The sequence below is a fragment of the Tetrahymena thermophila genome (genome assembly GCF_000189635.1).
Source record: "Tetrahymena thermophila SB210 genomic scaffold scf_8254609, whole genome shotgun sequence".
NCBI lineage: Eukaryota > Ciliophora > Oligohymenophorea > Hymenostomatida > Tetrahymenidae > Tetrahymena > Tetrahymena thermophila.
Window position 1 is genome coordinate 516,409 of NW_002476379.1, and position 18,976 is coordinate 535,384.

General features: G+C 21.1%; 5 protein-coding genes across 5 annotated transcripts; 1 reads left to right on the plus strand and 4 right to left on the minus strand. All coding sequences in view use genetic code 6, as the record gives it.

Moving 5' to 3' along the window:
• Window positions 1-885: 885 nt before the first annotated feature.
• On the minus strand, window positions 886-4,169 carry TTHERM_00443060 (transmembrane protein, putative; the record flags this gene model as incomplete). The annotated part of the gene is made up of 10 exons (XM_001033219.3): window positions 886-908; window positions 1,029-1,390; window positions 1,616-1,765; window positions 1,886-2,328; window positions 2,387-2,608; window positions 2,919-3,050; window positions 3,103-3,588; window positions 3,667-3,813; window positions 3,866-4,006; window positions 4,053-4,169. 10 exons carry the CDS (start codon window positions 4,167-4,169, stop codon window positions 886-888), a joined length of 2,223 nt encoding a protein of 740 aa, XP_001033219.3.
• A 3,096-nt stretch (window positions 4,170-7,265) lies between these two features.
• TTHERM_00443070 (hypothetical protein) lies at window positions 7,266-10,199 on the minus strand (the record flags this gene model as incomplete). Its single annotated transcript, XM_001033220.2, has 1 exon — window positions 7,266-10,199. One exon carries the CDS (start codon window positions 10,197-10,199, stop codon window positions 7,266-7,268), a length of 2,934 nt encoding a protein of 977 aa, XP_001033220.2.
• Window positions 10,200-11,121: 922 nt separating this feature from the next.
• Window positions 11,122-11,615, plus strand: TTHERM_000443078 (hypothetical protein; the record flags this gene model as incomplete). The annotated part of the gene is made up of 2 exons (XM_012798025.1): window positions 11,122-11,142; window positions 11,304-11,615. The coding sequence occupies 2 exons, from the start codon at window positions 11,122-11,124 to the stop codon at window positions 11,613-11,615; spliced, it is 333 nt and encodes a 110-aa protein (XP_012653479.1).
• A 2,041-nt stretch (window positions 11,616-13,656) lies between these two features.
• Window positions 13,657-14,043, minus strand: TTHERM_000443079 (transmembrane protein, putative; the record flags this gene model as incomplete). The annotated part of the gene is made up of 2 exons (XM_012798026.1): window positions 13,657-13,920; window positions 13,996-14,043. The coding sequence occupies 2 exons, from the start codon at window positions 14,041-14,043 to the stop codon at window positions 13,657-13,659; spliced, it is 312 nt and encodes a 103-aa protein (XP_012653480.1).
• Window positions 14,044-15,972: 1,929 nt separating this feature from the next.
• Window positions 15,973-17,222, minus strand: TTHERM_00443080 (transmembrane protein, putative; the record flags this gene model as incomplete). Its single annotated transcript, XM_001033221.3, has 7 exons — window positions 15,973-15,994; window positions 16,054-16,127; window positions 16,180-16,338; window positions 16,441-16,647; window positions 16,722-16,859; window positions 16,909-17,064; window positions 17,115-17,222. The coding sequence occupies 7 exons, from the start codon at window positions 17,220-17,222 to the stop codon at window positions 15,973-15,975; spliced, it is 864 nt and encodes a 287-aa protein (XP_001033221.3).
• Between the last annotated feature and the right edge of the window lie 1,754 nt (window positions 17,223-18,976).

Here is an 18,976-nt window from a genome sequence, read left to right on the forward strand (position 1 = left end):
AAGGCCTCAAGTAGATAACTATTATCAGAAGGTTTAAATAAAGGATTATTGATACAATATTTGCTGCTATCCAGTTATTACTCAGTTAAATAAAGCAAGTAGGTAGGAGAAAAGACTCATAAAATTGGTAAATAATTATAAAGTTTCTTCTCAATTTTGATTCGAAAATAGTTTCATTTAATATTTTATTTTTAGTAATTTCTTAAAAGCTCATCTCTGATTACATATTATTTTCAGCATTTAAATATTTGTATTGTTATTTATATATATATGCTGTTATACCGTAACTATTCAATATTTTTCTCCTCGCCATTCGCCATTTTAATGGCGAATGGCGAATTTAATTATTATGGGTTTTATGATAATTTATTATAAGGGGTGGGAAAGAAATTAATAAATATTTAGAAGGAACCCATAAAATAAGTAATTTTAGAACTATTCATTAATTCGCCACTTTCGCCGGCGTTATTCAAGTAATTTATGATAATTTGAAATATTATTGAATGATTCGCCAATATTCACCATTCGCCATCCTCCATTCGCCATGAATAGTTACGGTAATTAACAAAATAAGTGTAATAAATTATTTAATTCCTAATTGTTCAATACTCGATTATAAAAAGAATTCTTTTATCTGTTAGTTGATACTAATTACGAAAATTGATATTATTAACTGAAAATACTAAATCAGCAATGATGAGAATAAAGATTAGTAGACTTTAATTGAAATTTGTTTGACTTTATCTATTTAAATTTTCTCTGTTAGGATGTAAAATATTGCAAAGAAAAAAGAGCATATTGCAAATAAAATGATAGCTTAGCCACAGTTAACTAAAATGTGGTAAGGAAGTTCCATTTTTTAATATTTAATGTTTTAGTATTATATCAAATAGTTATCTAATAGTTAGCTAAATGGATTTAAGACTTTAAACTGCTGAGAAGGTAACTTTCCTACAATATTTTTGATATTTATTGAATTTAAAATTAATATAGAAAATATTTTTTAATTGCTTAGTAATTTAATTTACCAGATAAAATTTCTAATGCGGAGTAAATTTACTTTGGTAAGTTTACATTCAAAAGATATAGATAAGCTAGTTTTTATATTGTTAGGCTAGAAATTAAGATACCAAAGCTAGAGTTAGATCCTATATTTTGAATTAAGTTCATAACTGTAGTGCTAACAACCAACGCAGATGATGTTGATGAAGATAAATGTTAAATTTATTCTATCTTTTATTCAGTAAAAATCTGAGATTTATAAGTTAAAAATATTTATTAACAAAAATTATTGATGCTGTCATAACCCTCATAACAACTTGTACATTGATTTTGATTAGCACCTAAACATGTCTTGCAATTTTCAAAACAAGAAAGACAATTTTAATTACTTATTATTTAAAATTATATTAGAATAAAATTTATTTATTTGTTAATAAGAATATGAAAATATCATTTTTTGATTAAATTTAATCTCTTATTAATGAAATTTTATAAATTAAAATAATAAATAAAGATTGTTTGAAAATAGAAATTAAAATTTTATTTCTATTAATAAAAATTAAATTTATAAATTATTTTTGTTTTATCATCGAATAAAAATAATCATTATTACTTGATAAAATAGCCGTTTTTAACATCACATGGTTTACATAGCTTATCTTAAAACATATAAAAATCTGGAAGTTTACAACTTAGACATTAATTTTGATTAGGACCTTCACATGTCAAACATGAATGAAAGCAACGAAAACAATTTTATGCTCTATTCAATTAAAAATTTTATTTAAATTTAATAAAAAAAGAAAAATTTTTATAAAAAATTAGATTTCTTTTGATAAAATAATATTAAAAACTAAAAATAAAAGAGGTTTAATCTATTTACTTTATGTAATAACCGTTTGAGATATTGCAAGTGTTGCAAGAGAAATCTTCAAAAAAATAGTATCCTTATTAACATTTCATACATGTTATAGAATCTTTACACTAAATACAATTAGGAATAGAGCATTAAATACATGCATTTCCATCCATATAAGACTAACTATCGCACTAACATTAATTATTTATTAAGATTGCATTTTAAACGCAATCACAAGTCAAATTAGCATTATTTTATATTGATAAGCTAGGGCATGATTTTTCACATGTAATGTTATCAGGCTAAAGAAAATAGCTTAATAAACATTATTAACACTACTGATTGTCTATTGCTTACTAACAATCAATACAATAATCTCTGCAAATGGCCAGAATAAAATTTCTATTCCAAATTATAATAAATAATTACCCAGTATTACTTGCTTTTAATTATAAAGCTGTTATTTCCTATATAAATTCATTAAATTAATTCATTTTTTTAAATATTAATTAATAAATAAATTACACTCTAATAATTATATTGTAAATTCATATCATTCTTAAAATTTAGCAATATTCCAGAAGCAGAAGCAGGAGCAGGTTAAATAGTATCAATTATTTTATTTGAAAACGTATATTATGAGTTCTTCCAATCTAATTAAGTAATATCTACTTTTTATGTATGGATATTATATCTGAAAATTATTTTTTAAGCAATATTTTATTATTGGTAGACCATAATTACATTCTAATTAATTAAAAAACTTTTAATTATCTATTAATCAATTTTAAATAAACTAATAATTATTTAAATAGTTGCATTTTTATGTATTTGATTGAATTGTTTTGTTGAATTTGTTCAAAAATAAATTCATTTTTACTTTCTAATTTTTTTTTTTTAATTTGACACTAATAAAATAATGAAAAAAAAAATTAGAAATTTTATTCAAATTTAGTAGCTTCCACTAAATTTTTCCTCTAATTATTGCTTTCTTAAATCATTAAAATAATTAATATTATTTTTTTAAGTTAATCAAAGAAATTATTTTAATAATTACTTGTATTTAAATAGAATTATTGATGTTATCAATATCTTTTATTTAACCAGAAGTTTGTAAAACAGTAAAAGCGCTGAAATCATATAAAGTGTATGTTTTGTCACCTTATAGAGCATATAAAAATAAATTTATCTAATATAAATTAATAATTTATATTTAGAAGCTTTTTATTTAAAAAAATTACTCCGTTAGATTATATAACTTTTGAAATAAATAAATTATTAAAGTCTTAAGAGTTGCCTGGACCTATCCTTAAATACTTTAGGCACTAAAAATTATTTGAATTAACATCTAATTAGCAAATATTTATTATGTTGCTAGCATCTATGTATACAAATAGGTCAAACTATTTCTATTTATTATTTTAGAATTATTTAAATTCTTTTATAATTATTTTCTTATAATAATTAAAAATAAGAGGAAAATAATTTTAAAAAAGTTGCTAATAAATTACATCAACCAAAGTTAAATAACATTAATAGATACTGAGAGAATTGAAATTGATAATATAAGATTTGTATATTAAAATATCATCTAAAATCATATAATCTTAATAATTGTGAAAACATATTTTTGTTTCTTTAAAAATTTAAGATTTATCTCCAAGATCTGAATAATCCATATGTTAGAAAATGTATCCATTTAAACAGACAAAATAATAATACTAACCCTAAATTTTAAATTATTTTAATTTTTAATTTAAATAAAAAAGTAAAGAAGTAAGTATTAATTTAATTATTTATTTTACATATTTTTTCACTTAAGCTTGAGCCGAACAGTAAAAGTCCATTCCAATTGAGTTTTAAAAATCAATTCTAAAATCTTTAAAATCAACTCTTAAGTCAAAAGAAATAAATTCACCTCCATAATTGGAATTCATATTAACTTAATTATTCTGTTAGAATTTTATATGTAAATTAATATTTTCTTAAAAATTAAAATATTACATCTATATAATAATATGGTATATACATTTAAACCATTTCTGGCTTCAATTATGAATCATAATTATCGTTTTGAACAAAAAATTTAAAAGTCCAAGTAGAGAAACTTTTTTCACCTGAGCGGTAAAATACACAATTCAATTCCTTATAAATACAATAATTTAAAAAAATAACTCAAAAAATAAATTACTTCGATGATGCTAAAATCAAATTAATTATAAGATTTAATTGTAAGTTAGCTTTCTACTATTGCTAAAAGGAATCCAATAGCAAATAAATAAATAATCTATTTTTAACTGTGATTCATTATAAATTAAGGTTATTTTTTTAAAAAAAGCAAATTGTTTAATTGTATTTTATTGTTTTAATTTTTCATTATATTTTATTAAAACACTGCAGCAGGTTTTAATGTGATAAAATGCTTATATACTCGTATAAATTTTGTAGGATTTAATTTAAATAAATAAATATTCTTGTTAATAATATGGCTCTTATTTAAACAAAAATAAATTGCAAAGTATAATTTCTAATATTGTTTTTGACATTTTTAAAAATAATTAAACATATCTATTTTTTAAAATCTTTCTTTCTTTTACATTTATGAAAAAAAAAAATTAAATGAGGTTTGACTTATCAGTCAATAATCTCTATATACTGATTTTTTGTTTTTGAATGCTAAGAAGTTCAATTAATTCTTTTATAATTGATAAATAAAAAATAAGCAAACAAATTTTCTATCAAACAGCACCATAATTTTATTAAAAATTTCTCAAAAATTAAATTGCTTATTTTTCCACAAATCACAAATTTGAATTACTAATATTCATAAGTATACAAAAACATTTAAAAAAGAAAATTATTCAAAATCAATAAATAAGAAGTTTCCTAAAATATTTTTTATAAATTTTTATTTATTTATTTATTTTTCATTTTTAAAATATTACAAAAATTAATATCAAATGACAAAAACTGTATTTACTTTATAATTTAAAGAATAAATTTAAATTAATTAGTATTATAAATCATAAATTTAAATTAAATTCTTTATAATTAAGAATTATCTTTTGGATTAAAATATTTAATATCATTAGTGTGTGTTAAAAATATTTGATATAAGAGGAAAAGTGAGGTCTGGCGAACAATTTTTTTACACCCAATTTTTAAAATTAATTTTTTAATGGGATGAAGAAAAATTGACAAAAAATATTTAAAATTTTAATTTTACTAAATGTAAAAACACGGTATATAAAACTCGCTTTTTGTAAATTTGTATGACAACTTACTCTATAATAAAATAGAGATTTATAATAAAAACATAAAAAATAATCTTATGAAAATATTAATTTAGAAGATAAATTTAAAGAAATAACATAAGAAAAAGATTTACATATGAAAAAAATGAGTGAATTGTAATAATATTAAAAAATATACTAATAAAATAAATTTTAAGAATTATCAAAGAAAAAATAATAAAAATTTATAAAAGGCTGTCTCCAGAATCAAAACCTTATCTTTAGCTGATTGCACTCATCTATATTCGCTAAAGTCTGGCTAAAATTGTTCATTTGCCCATAGCCTGATCTGGAGAAACTTATATAAAAAATATCCCATTCAAATTCCCACTACTGTTCCTTTACTGAAAACTCACTAACCAAATTCACATCTGTTCTGATAAAACTGTATAAAAAATAATTTTATTAAGAGAGTATGATAAATCATGATGAAAAATAAAGTAATTTGGATGATACCAGTTTTTAATTTTAATTTTGAAATAATTCGATTCTAGGTAAATTACTTCATACAAACCAATATATAAATTAAAATTATTTTATGAAAATAGTAACCTAAATAATAGTAAAATATTATTTAATTTGGATAAAACATAATTTTTAATTTTTGTTTTTTGTTTTTATTTTATAGAACTAATCTTAAATATGTAAATATATCCTAATTAAATTCCTATAAGTGAATATGAATAAAAATTATTTTTCAAAAATAAATAAATAATCATAAATCATAATAAATGGAAAATTGATTGTTAAAAGACCAATTTAAATATTTCAAAACTGTGTTTAAATCTACTTGAATTAGTTGCTTAAAATTAAAATTGGCATACAAACACAAACAAAAACTAATGCTATACAGTATTTATTTATTTATTTAAATTTCTATATTTTACTAACATATACAAAATTAAATATCTTGTTTAATATGTATTAGTGTAAATTGATGATTTTCTTTCTATTAGAATTTCTAATTTATTTCAGGGAGCAGGTAGACTTTGTTTATTTCTTTATTTAGTAGGAAATATGGATGATTCACTGTGTTGTTAATAATATCTGCTTAATTAAATTCTAAAAATAAAACACACTAAAATTTATGAAATTTTATTAATAGTTAATTAATTAAATATATAAGAAAGTGATGAGATTCAACTCAATCCAATTTATTTGAATTCTTAGTCTAAAATAAATAGTATTAAATACTATATTGATTATTGTAATATTCTTAGGAATAAAATTTTATATTTTTATTTGTTTGAATGAATGAATATAAATTTACTTTATTAGCCTTTAATTAATTGTTGATAGTTAGATTAAACCAAATTTGAGTTGAATATGAGTAGATCTCTGACGCAAAAATATCGAAAATACATGAAATATATTGCTGCAAACTAAATAAATATGTACATACGGAATACCCTACAAATTCAATTCAATGAGTCTCAAAGAACTTAAGAAGACAACCTATTATCAATATATTAGATAGATAAATTTAAGTAAAATACAAAATTTGCTATGCTTACAGCGATGCAAATAATTTAGAAATTTCATAGATTATTGATACATAGATTTAACCGGTATACAAAATTTAATGAGCCTAGTAATAAACTTAATTAATTCAGAAAGGCATATATAGTAAACAGGCTGATTGAATGAGATAACCCCCCCCCCCCCCCATATCCAAAAATAAAATATATAATATTATAGTGCATTCACACAACGAAAAGTTATTAAGAAAAAGATTGAGTGTATGTAAGCATAAGATTGTTTATAGAGTTCGTCCTTTACTCTTGTTGGGGTGTTTGCCTTACTCTTAAAACATTATTATAGATAATACTAAAAAATAAAAAGAACTAAGAAAGAAATTCAATAAATGATCAAAGAAAAGTATGCTAAATCATACAGGGATTACTTGTTTTAAATGGGATATGCAGTGTTTATAGAACTGTAATTTGGGAATGGAATTCTTCATATAAATGCGAAGTATATTTGTGTTGTGGAATAAATATATAAATTTAAGGTTTTAAGTTTTATTGTAATTTTTATTTATAATACAATTACGGAATATTTAGTAGGATAAAAATTGACTATTTATGACATTGAATTTATTAATTACTAACTCAATAATAACTATTTTATTAATTGAGATATTTCGTTCTTATTTCTTAAATTTTTTTCTCTTGTTCTTTGTTTCTACCCTCTTTAATTCCATATTTTGAAGAATAAAACATCACAGCATTTCGGTCATTTAGTCCGTCAAAGCATATTGTACACCAGTAATAGAACTACTTTACTATTTGTTCATTTTCTTATTTGTTAAACTTTTCATCAGTAACATAACTTCTAATATGCTCACTCGCTTAAATAAATTGTTTATTTTCTACTAGAGTTTACAATTTATTTACAATATCACAATCTACACTACTTAAGATTTGATATGACAAACTTTGCTAAATTTAAAATTCAGGCTCAAAAATATGAATTAAATCCTGTAAGACATACCAACTTTCTTCTGTTTAAGTAAAGTAATAATTAAAATTTTATCTTTTTTGTAATTTCGTTTTCAAATATATCTTAGCAGAGTCAATGTCATTATTTATAATTCTAATTAAGCAAATATTCATCGAAGCAAAATCTTATATTTCTTTTACTTTTTCCTCATATGATGAATAACACTACCTCTCCACATCAGAATATGCTATTGAATTCTTGCTATCGACAACTAAATCTGAACTGATGCAATCAAGAAAATTATCTTTTGTTCTTTCGAAAGCACAAGCCGCTCTACTACGAGCATGACAAAATATACTTTGGCAGGGACGGTTACCACAAGAACATATACGATGCTCCTTATAATTTGAAATTATCTTAGCAATTTTTGAATCAATCTACATTGCCTAATTTAAAATGTCTCTGTTGTCTGCAACTCTTTAAAATATTTGCTCAGCAATTACTTTTTATTATCGCTGGTAAACTGCACCCTTTTCAGTATATTCTTTGCATCCAAGAATAGATTCACCTAGCAAAATCATTAAATAGCCAACAGCATCTGGTCTAAATCCATTGCCCAATAGTATAGGAATTAAATTATCATATTTTATAATTAATCCACTATCGCTTTAAGTTATTTCAATGAGACTTTACTAATTGTCACCTTCAATAAGATAAGGGGTTGCCAGTTTGTTTAAAAAGTCTAAATACTGCGATTTTTAATGAAGCTTAATAGATTCTTAGACAATAGAATTAATATTAGATCTTGTCTGTTAGAGCTAAGTATAATTTTGGTATGATTTCTTTGCATTTTGACATGCAACATAAGCAGGATATATGAATAATGGAGTTATTAAAAATGATACAAGACCAAAAGTAGAAATACCTAAACCAATTAAAATACCCTCAGACAAAATCGCACCAATAGAACATCCTGCAGCCCCTAATACCTCTGCTTAAATTATTCTTTTTTTAGTGTTTGTTATTGCAGTCTACTCAAAATTTTAATATCTTTGAATATTATAATCTCCACAATTGCTGTAATGTGCTTTCATGATTTGATTAAAAGGTTCCATTTTAAGTTAACCTAGCTACTCTTCTATATATAAAGCACATTGTTAAGTGTTTAAAGGAATTAATGCTGATGTTTAAATTTAATTTTCATTATCTTAGTTTTGTTGTTACTATTCACCGCTTTATCCCTACTTTTTTGAATTCCCTTTTACTTTACTTAAAACTTTCTTTGTTTCTTCTAGTAATGGCAGATATTATGAATTGGGAAACCTAAGAATAGCATGTAATGCCCCCAGTGCATATATTTAAGCCAAAACACTAGCATCTTTGATGTAATAACACAATGCTATGTTGTTTCTATAAATAATAGATTTTTGTAAAATCTTCATTTTGTCAGCATGCTTCATGCAGATTCTGAAATACTTGATAGCAATATTAATTTCTAAAGCTATTTCTTTCTCGATACTACTTTATAAATGTCTATCATCTAATTATAATTTCATCTTTCTTAGATTATTTGCTTTTTTGAAATGTCTTTGAGCTTCTTCTTCATTTTCTTCCATTTATTTGAGCAAAAGTACATTCTAGTAACTTTAATTTATCTATTTCTTTATTTTATCTCTATAATCGTCGTGTTGCTGTCTTAATCTTCGCATTATATTTAGAGCCTATTCTTAACACTTATGGTTATAAAAATAATAACGATATTTGTCCGGAGATATAAACAGTAAGATTATCTTGCGTTTTCGCTTAAAATCAATTTCATCTAATACAGGCTCCCCGTAGTAATTTTTTATAAAATCAGGGTTTTGATAGATTGATTCATAAAATTACATATTAATGTAATTAAATGATTCTCCTATTTGTTCTTTTGAATCAGAAATTAATTTACAATCAACCATAGCTAGCCTTCGTTCATTATTATTATAATTGACATTGTCATTGTCATTGTCATTGTCATTGTCTATTTCGATATTATGACAGTTGTCTGAAATGTTATAGCGACTCTATATGAATGTGATTAATTCGTCTAAATATTCGTAAAGCTATTTAAAGCTGCTGTTATTGTTTCTAAATGAGTTAATAGATGTACAAGGAAATTGAATACAGCAAGTATTTAAAAAAGATTGCAATTATTCCTTACCTGTTTGATCTATCTTTTGACAGTTTTAAATAATTTTCTAAACCTCTACTTTTATTTAATTGAGTTTGTTCTCATCACTGTTGGCTTTACCCTCTTCCTCCTCTTGGTAATGGCGATTCATTAGATTTATATATTAATTATATTATTCAGCGTAGATCTTGCATTAGTTTTCATATTTTTTCTTTAGTCTATCTTCGGCATGTAATAAAAATCTCTTCGCAATTTGGTACTTGTAGTAGCCATAAATGACCAAGTCTCCTTCATCTTCCAAAACTTGCACCTTCAATTCAAGCACATTTTTAATTTCTTAAAGTTTGGATTAATTAATAGGGTTCAAAGAGTCTATGCTATCATAAATTTTTATGTAATTCTCAATTTCTTAGTTAATCAGATTTCTTTCTTCCATTCTTCCTTTATTTTATTCTTTGGCTTATCGTTTTCTTCAAAGCTTAAATTATATTTTTTACCTTGTTTAATTTAATTTTTATTGATTATTACTTATTAAATAGCTTGAGTGGCAGAACAGAAGCAAACTAATCTAGTTTTAGTTGTTAGAATATTTGTGGTGCTGCTAAACATATAGACGTGGTTATTAGGGATTGACAATTTAAGAATTTGTAATAATTGCTGCAAGGGTTGAAAAATTTAATTAATTAACAAATAACTTCTTTTATTAGTAAATGAGTGTGCATTTATGTATCAGTGTTAAGTACATGCATCCATCCTTTTCTTCACACAAATATGCTTTACTGCTAAAAAATATTTAAAGCTATCATTTTCTCTCAAATCTCTATGTCAAATGACTTTAAATGGGATACTAGATTCAAAAAGCTCTATTAAAAATGTATTTATATGCTTATTTGAGCAATTTATCGTTGAATATATATTCACTAAAGTATTAAAACAAAACAATAATAAATTTTTAAGTAAATAAATAAAATATAACTAATTTTAGCTTGTAGTAGTATTTGTCAATTATTGTTAAATTTAATTAACTTTACAAATAAAACAAGCATAATTTTACAATATTATATTTTATATGTAATTAATAGTGTGATGTATTATTTTCTTCTAATATTAAATAAGATTGGCATAAAGTATTTAATAAACCTTCTAGGACCATTTTGTTGAAGAATAAAAAAATTGACTCTACATTAAATTGAAAATTTTATTAAAAAAATTTTTTTGAACTTAAATTGAATTTTATCAATTATTTAATATAGTATTATAAAAAATATTTATTAGTTGGAAAAACTAAATTAAAAAAAAATATCTTTCATTTATTGTATTGAATTAATGTTAAAATTATAAAAGACTTATATAAACATATGGAAAGCAGTTTCAATTATGTACATTTTTTATATGTTAAAAATTAAAATGAATAAAAAAAAGGAATTTTTGTAAACTTTTTTGTGATATTTTCTAAATTTTTTACTTTTTAATAAGTTTCTTTTTATCTTTATTTGTTTAAAAAAATTTTTAACTGATATATCAAAAACTCCTAATTCAGGATAGACTGACCCATAAATTGAGTAGGCTTTATAAGTAAACAAAAGGAAATGTTGGAAAACTTTCTACTTTCTATTCTCTATGTTAATATTGGGAAATAGCTAAAGAATGTATAACTTACTATTGTGAATGTAGAAGAAAGAAAAAGTTAAGCTAAAATGAATTTAAAGATCTTATTGAGTAGATTGAGAATGACTCTTTGATCAATATGAATAACATATAGCAGAAAAAATAACCATATTTTAAAAACTTGGCAACACAAACCATAAAAAATTATTTAGAAGAGTTAATATATCTTTAAAATATAAATTGAGTATATTTTTATTTCAGAAGAATATAATCAAAAAAGGGTCAAATTATGCTAATAAATATGATTTCATATTAATCGAGAATTATTAAATTCAGTATACACACATTAAAGCTATATTTATAGGGATTAAGTTTATAAAATATAAACATGGGTAAAAGATTAAGATTAACTTCTAAATGAATTAGAACAAACTATTCAAAAGTGGTTAAAACAAGATAAATAATTTTATTATAAAAATGTAATAAAAAGTAAAAACTGTTTCTATTTTAGTAATATATCTCTTCAATACATACATTTTAATAAAATATAAGCTTTTTTAAAAATAATAATTTGAAGCTTATGAATGTACTCCATTTTACTCTAATGCAGTATTAATCAGTTAGAAAATTTTTTTTTGAGTTTCGGTATAAAGTTCAAAAAGTATTACCCTTATATTAGAAATTAAACAAAATTTCAAATTAAAGAGATTATATCTTGAGTTTAAATTTTTTACATTCATAATTTATAAAATTTAAATAATTAAAAAAATAGAAATTCTTTAGCTAATCAAAGAAAATAAGAAGAATAATTTAAATTAAATTTGATATTCAATGAATTTTTGAATGAAATATAAACTCCTGTAAATTTTATATTTTTTGAATAATTTAAATTTTTTACTGAAAATAATAAAACACCATTTTAGGTATGTTTAGCTTATAATTATATTGATAAAAAAAGAAAAAATCTGTTCAAGGACAGTTTTAATGGTATAATTCATAAATTTAAAAAAAAATAAAAATTCAAATAAGTAATATTTATATTAAGAGTATTGAAACAAATATAAACAATTTTATAATAATTTTTTTTCAAAAAATGAATATTTTGCACTAAATTTATTTACTATCTAACAAATTTATAAAATTTTTTAGAAATTTTTAAAATGAGAATTTGAATTATAATTAACTTATTAAAATAAAATCTTAGTAAATTTATTTTTTGAAAAATAAATTCTTTGAAGTCAATTAACTAATTCTTTTTTTTATCTATTGATTAAGATACCAGTCTTCCCTAAATAATTTTGATTATTTATATGATAGATTTTTCTCATTTATTATTATTAGATAAAGAAAAAAATAATAAATTATTTATGCAATGTATTTTATGATATAAAATAAATATAAAAATTCAAAACAAAAACATTCATTCATTCATTCTTATTTTTAAATTGTTTCAGATTGATTTTACTTATCTAGTGTATTCTATTCATATTTTTAATTTTAAGAGTACCTATTTTTATTAAAAATTTTTATAATATTAAAAGATTTTATTTTATTATTTGCTAGCTCAACTTATGTGTTTGATAAACTCAAATCAGTAAATTATTAATCTTCTTGTTATTATAATTTTTTTTCAATTATTTTTTATTTAACGAGGTCATAGATCTATATGCTCAGAGTTACTATCATAAAAAGTGGCTAAATTAGTTAAACAATTTAGATATTTATTAAAAATGAATAACTAATAGCATCAATATCTTAAGTATATTCAGAGATATTATTTTAATCACAGTAATAATTAAGCACCAAGAATTAAATTTATAGCAACAACCAAAATAGATAATTAATTATAAAATATATATTAGTTAATCTAGAGAAAAAAGGCCTCAAGTAGATAACCATTATCAAAAGGTTTAAATAAAGGATTATAGATACAATATTTGCTGCTTTCCAGTTATTGCTCAGTTAAATAAAGCAGGTAGGTAGAAGAAAAGACTCATAAAATTAGTAAATAATTATAAAGTTTCTTCTCAATTTTGATTCGTAAATGGTTTCATTTTATATTTTGTTTTTAGTAATTTCTTAAAAGCTCATCTCTGGTTACATATTATTTTCAGCATTTAAATATGTGTATTGTTATTTATATATATATACTGTTAATATAAATAAAATGAGTGTAATAAATTATTTAATTCCTAACTATTCAATACTTGATGATAAAAAGAATTCTTTTATCTGTTAGTTGATACTAATTATGAAAATTGATATTATTAACTGAAAATATTAAATCAGTAATGAAGAGAATAAAGATTAGTAGACCTTAATTGAAATTTGTTTGACTTTATCTATAAAAATTTTCTCTGTTAGGATGTAAAATAGTGCAAAGAGAAAAGAGCATATAGCAAATAAAATGATAGCTTAACCACAGTTGATTAAAATGTGATAAGGAAGTTCCATTTTTAAATATTTAATGTTTTAGTATTATATTAAATAGTTATCTAATAGTTAGCTAAATGGATTTAAGACTTTAAACTGCTGAGAAGGTAACTTTCCTACAATATTTTAGATATATATTGAATTTAAAATTATTAAATCAAATATTTATAAATTGTTAAGTAATAGTTTACCGGATAAAATTTCTAATGCAGAGTAAATTTACTTTGGTAAGTTTACATTCAAAAGATATAGATAAGCTAATTTTTATACTGTTAGGCTAGAAATTAAGATTCCAAAGCTAGAGTTAGATCCAATGTTTTGAATTAAGTTCATAACGGTAGTGCTAACAACCAATGCAGATGATGTTGATGATGATAACTGTTAGATTGATTATATCTTTTATTCAGTAAAAACCTGAGAATTATAATTTAAGAATATCTATTAGCAAAAATTATTGATATTGTCATAACCTTCATAACAACTTGTACATTTATTTTGATTAGCACCTAAACATGTCTTGCAATGCTCAAAACAAGAAATACAATTTTAATTACTTATTATTTAAAATTATATAAAAATAAAATTTATTTATTTGTTAATAAGTATATAAAAATCTGGTTTTTTGATAAATAGTTTTGATAAATATTTTGTTATGTTTTAGAGATTGACTTTAAATTAAAATTAAATTTTATTTCTTATTAATGAAGTTTTATAAATTAAAATAATAAATAAAGATTGCTTGAAAAGCAAAATTAAAAATTTTTTAAATCTTTCAATAAAAATTAAATTTATAAAATATTTTTGTTTTATTATGAATATAAAAACCATTATTACCTGATAAAATAGCCATTATTAACATCACATACTTTGCATTACTTATCTTAAAACATATAAAAATCTGGAAGTTTGCAACTTAGACATTAATATTGATTAGGGCCTTCACATGTTTAACAGGAATGGAAGCAACTCAAACAATTTTATCCACTATTAAATTAAAAAATTTTATTTAAATTTAATATAAAAAGAATTATTTTTATAAAAATTTAGATTTCTTTTAATAAAATAATATTATAGCCTAAAAATAAAAGAACTTTAATCAATTTACTTTATGTAATAACCGTTTGAGATATTGCAAGTGTTGCAAGAGAAATCTTCAAATAAATAGTATCCTTATTTACACTTGATACATGCTACCGAATCTTTACACTAATCACAATTAGGAATAGAGCATTAAATACATGCGTTTCCATCCATATAAGACTAACTTTTGCACTAACATTAATTATTTATTAAGATTGCATTTTAAACGCAATCACAAGTCAAATCAGCATGATTTTATATTGATAAAATAGGGCATGATTTTTCACATGTAATATTATCTGGCTAAAGAAAATAGCTTAATAAACATTATAAACACTTCTGACTATCTATTGCTTGCTAACAATCATCACAATAATCTCTGCAAGTGGCCAAAATAAAATTTATATTCCAAATTAAAATGTAGCTTCTAGCATCAATTTATAAATACAAAGCAGTTATTTCCTAAATAAATTCATTAAATTAATTTTAAATATTAATAAATAAATAAATAAATAAATAAATAAATTACTCCTTAATAATTATAATAAAAAGAACCACCTGCATACCAAAAATTCTATAATGTCCCTCGATTTCCTTAATTTGAAAACCTATATTATGAGTTCTTCCAATCTGATTAAATAATATCTACTTTTTATGTTTAAATATTATATTTGAAAATGATTTTTTAATCACCACTTTATTGATAAACCATGATTATATTCTAATTAATAAAAAAACGTTTAACTATCTATTAAAGAAATTTAAATAAAATAAAATTCAAGATATAATTATTTAAATAGCTGCTTGTTTATGTATTTTTGTTTTATTGATTTGTGTTTTTGAATTTTTAGAGAGAAAGGATAATTTGGCAATCTGAGATGTGGGAATTTTATCAATAATTTATTGAAAATTATTCAAATTGATAATTAATATTCATTTTTATTTTCTAATTTTTTTTATATTTTATCTTAAAAGAAAAACACTTTAGAATTTTTGATTCAAATTTAAGAGGATCCATTAAATTTTTAAAAATATGATTAATTTCTTAAACCAGTTAAATAATTTATATTAATTATCTTTTAAGTTAATCAAATAAAATTAAAATCATTACTTTTATTTAAATAGATTTAGTTATATTATCAATTTGTTTTATTTAACCAGAAGTTTACAAAACAGTAAAAGTGCTGAAGTCGTAGAAGGTGTAAGTTTTGTCATCAAATTTAGCGTATACAAATATATTAGCCTAATATAAATTAATTATTTATTTTTAAAAATTTTTTATTAAAAATAATTACTCCGTTAGATTATACTACTTTTGAAACAAATATTCCATCAGAACTATTTACGTTTGTTCTTATTTATTTTAAACATTAAAAATTACTTGAGTTAACATCTAATTAGCAAATTATATATGTATTGCTATTATCAAGGTAAGCAAAGAGATCAAACTATTTCTATTTTTATTATAGAATTGTTTAAATTCTTTTTTAATTTTTTTTCTATTAATTTTTAAAAATAAATGGCAAATAATATTTAAAAAGATTATAATAAATTACATCAATTAAATAAAATAAACAACGATTGCTTTCAGAAGTGAGATTAATAAAATAAGATTTATATGCCAAATGATTTTAAATGTTGATATAATCTTAATTCCCCATAAAACAATTCATTTATTCAGTCTTAGTTTAGTATTTAAGATTTGAACAATCCGTATCTTATATCATGTAACTATTACCACAAAAGTAATAACAATATTAGCCCTAGATTTTAAATTATTTTAATTTTTAATTTAAATAAAAAAATAAAGATTTATATATTTATTTAGCTATTTTACAAATTTTTTCATACAACCAATATCTGGGCAATTTGCACCTACAAAATCATCTCTAATTTGATTAAAATCAACTCTTAAGTCAAAAGAAATTTATTATGATCCATTATATCTGTAAAAACTGATATAAACCTAGTTATTCTATTTGAATTATTATTTTAAATTATTTTATCAAAAATTAAAATATTACATCTATATAATATTTTGGTTCTTCTACTGGTAAATCTTAATTCTAGTCTATCCACTTTTATCCATCATTTCCATCATAATTATCATTTGTAACAAAAAATTTAAAAACAAATTAATTCTATTGTTGTCTGAGTCTGTAAAATACACAATTCAATTCCTTTTTAAACAAAATAATATGTATAAATAAATAACATAAAAATAATTTACTTCAATAATAACAAATTCTCCTATTTCTTATATGATTTAGCTTTCCACTATTACTATTAGGAATCCAATAGCAAATAAATAAATATACTGTTTTTAAATGTGATTCATTATAAATTAAGCTTATATTTTTATAAAAGAAGCAAATTTGTTTAATTGTATTTTATTATCTTAATTTTCAGATTATTTATTTAAAGATTATAGCAGGTTTTCATGTAATTAAAAGCTTATTTTCTCCCATAAATTTTATAGGATTGAATTTAAATAAATAAATATTCTTTTATTAATATTATGGTTCTGGTTTAAACTAAAATTGCAAAATATAATTTTTAATTTTAACATTTTGAGGAATAATATCTAAAAAATATGTATTTTTCAAAATCTTTCTTCCATTTTATATTTATGAAAAAGAAAGACTTAAACAAGTTTGTAATTTTTAAGATAAGAACTTCTTCACATATATTTTTTAATCAAATATTAAGAAAATCTACTATTTTTTTAAGAGTTGATAAATAAAATATAAATAAACAATATTTCTATATCAATAAGCACCATAATTGATAAAAGATTTCTGAAAAATTAAATTGCATATTTCTCCACAAATTTGATATTACGCAATATTTAAAAAAAAGATATTTTTTTTAATTTAATAAACAAGGAAAAAAAAAATTTTATTCAAACATATACACTAGTTCAATTTATTTTGTTAAAATTGAAAAACTAAAAGAAATATCAATTGCGATGAATTTCAATTAATAGATTAAAATCTATTTTTTTTTTCTAATTGAAGACTTTAATTTTGCTTAAATAATGTTATATTTCTTCACTTTAATGCAAAAATGCTTAAATAAATATCTTACTTTTATTTTAAGCTGCTAAGAGTAGAAAATAACCTATTTCTTTGACACAAAAAACTAAAATTTAATAATTTTGAATATTATAATTTTTTTGATACATATATTATTTTTTATTTAAAAACTTAAGTATTTATTAATTTTTATTTTTAAGTGTAATGAAATTAAACAAAAATTATGAAGTTTTATTTTCACAACAACATAACTTGTGAAATTTGTTAAAAAATAAATTCATTTTTATTTTCTAATCCTGTTTTATAATTTGACTCTAATAAAATTTTGAAAGAAAAAATACTTAAGAAAATTTGATTAAAATTTAAAAGGTTCCATTAAATTATTCTCATTTTATTACTTCCTTATACCAGTAAAATAATTAATATTAATTATCTTTTAAGTTAATCAAAGATTTTATAATCATTACTTTTATTTAAATAGATTTAGTTATGTTATCAATTTCTTTAATTTAACCTGAAGTTTGCAAAACAGTAAAAGTGCTGATATCGTAGAAAGTGTAAGCTTTTTAAGTATAAAAAGCCATTGCAATTAAATTAACCTAATAAAAATTAATAATTTATTTTTAAAAGCTTTTTATTACAAATAATTACTCCATTAGATTTTACTACTTATGAAATAAATACATTAGAAAAACCCATGTCAAAATAGGGTTTGCTTATTATTAATTATTTTAAGCAGTTAAGATTATTTGAATTAACATCTAATTAGCAAATAGTTATCGTATTGTTATCTTCGTAAATAAAGAGATCAAACTATTTCTATTTTTAATTTTAGAATTGTTTAAATTCTTTTTTTATTTTTTCTTATAATATTTAAAAATAAGTGGAAAATAATATATGGTAATAATAAATTACATCAACTAATAGTAATGAAATATTGTACTATTTTAAAGAACTGATATTAATAATATAAGATTTATATATCAAAATATCATCAGTAATCATATAATTTTAATAATTAGTTAACATTTATCCATTTAATAATTATTTAAAAATC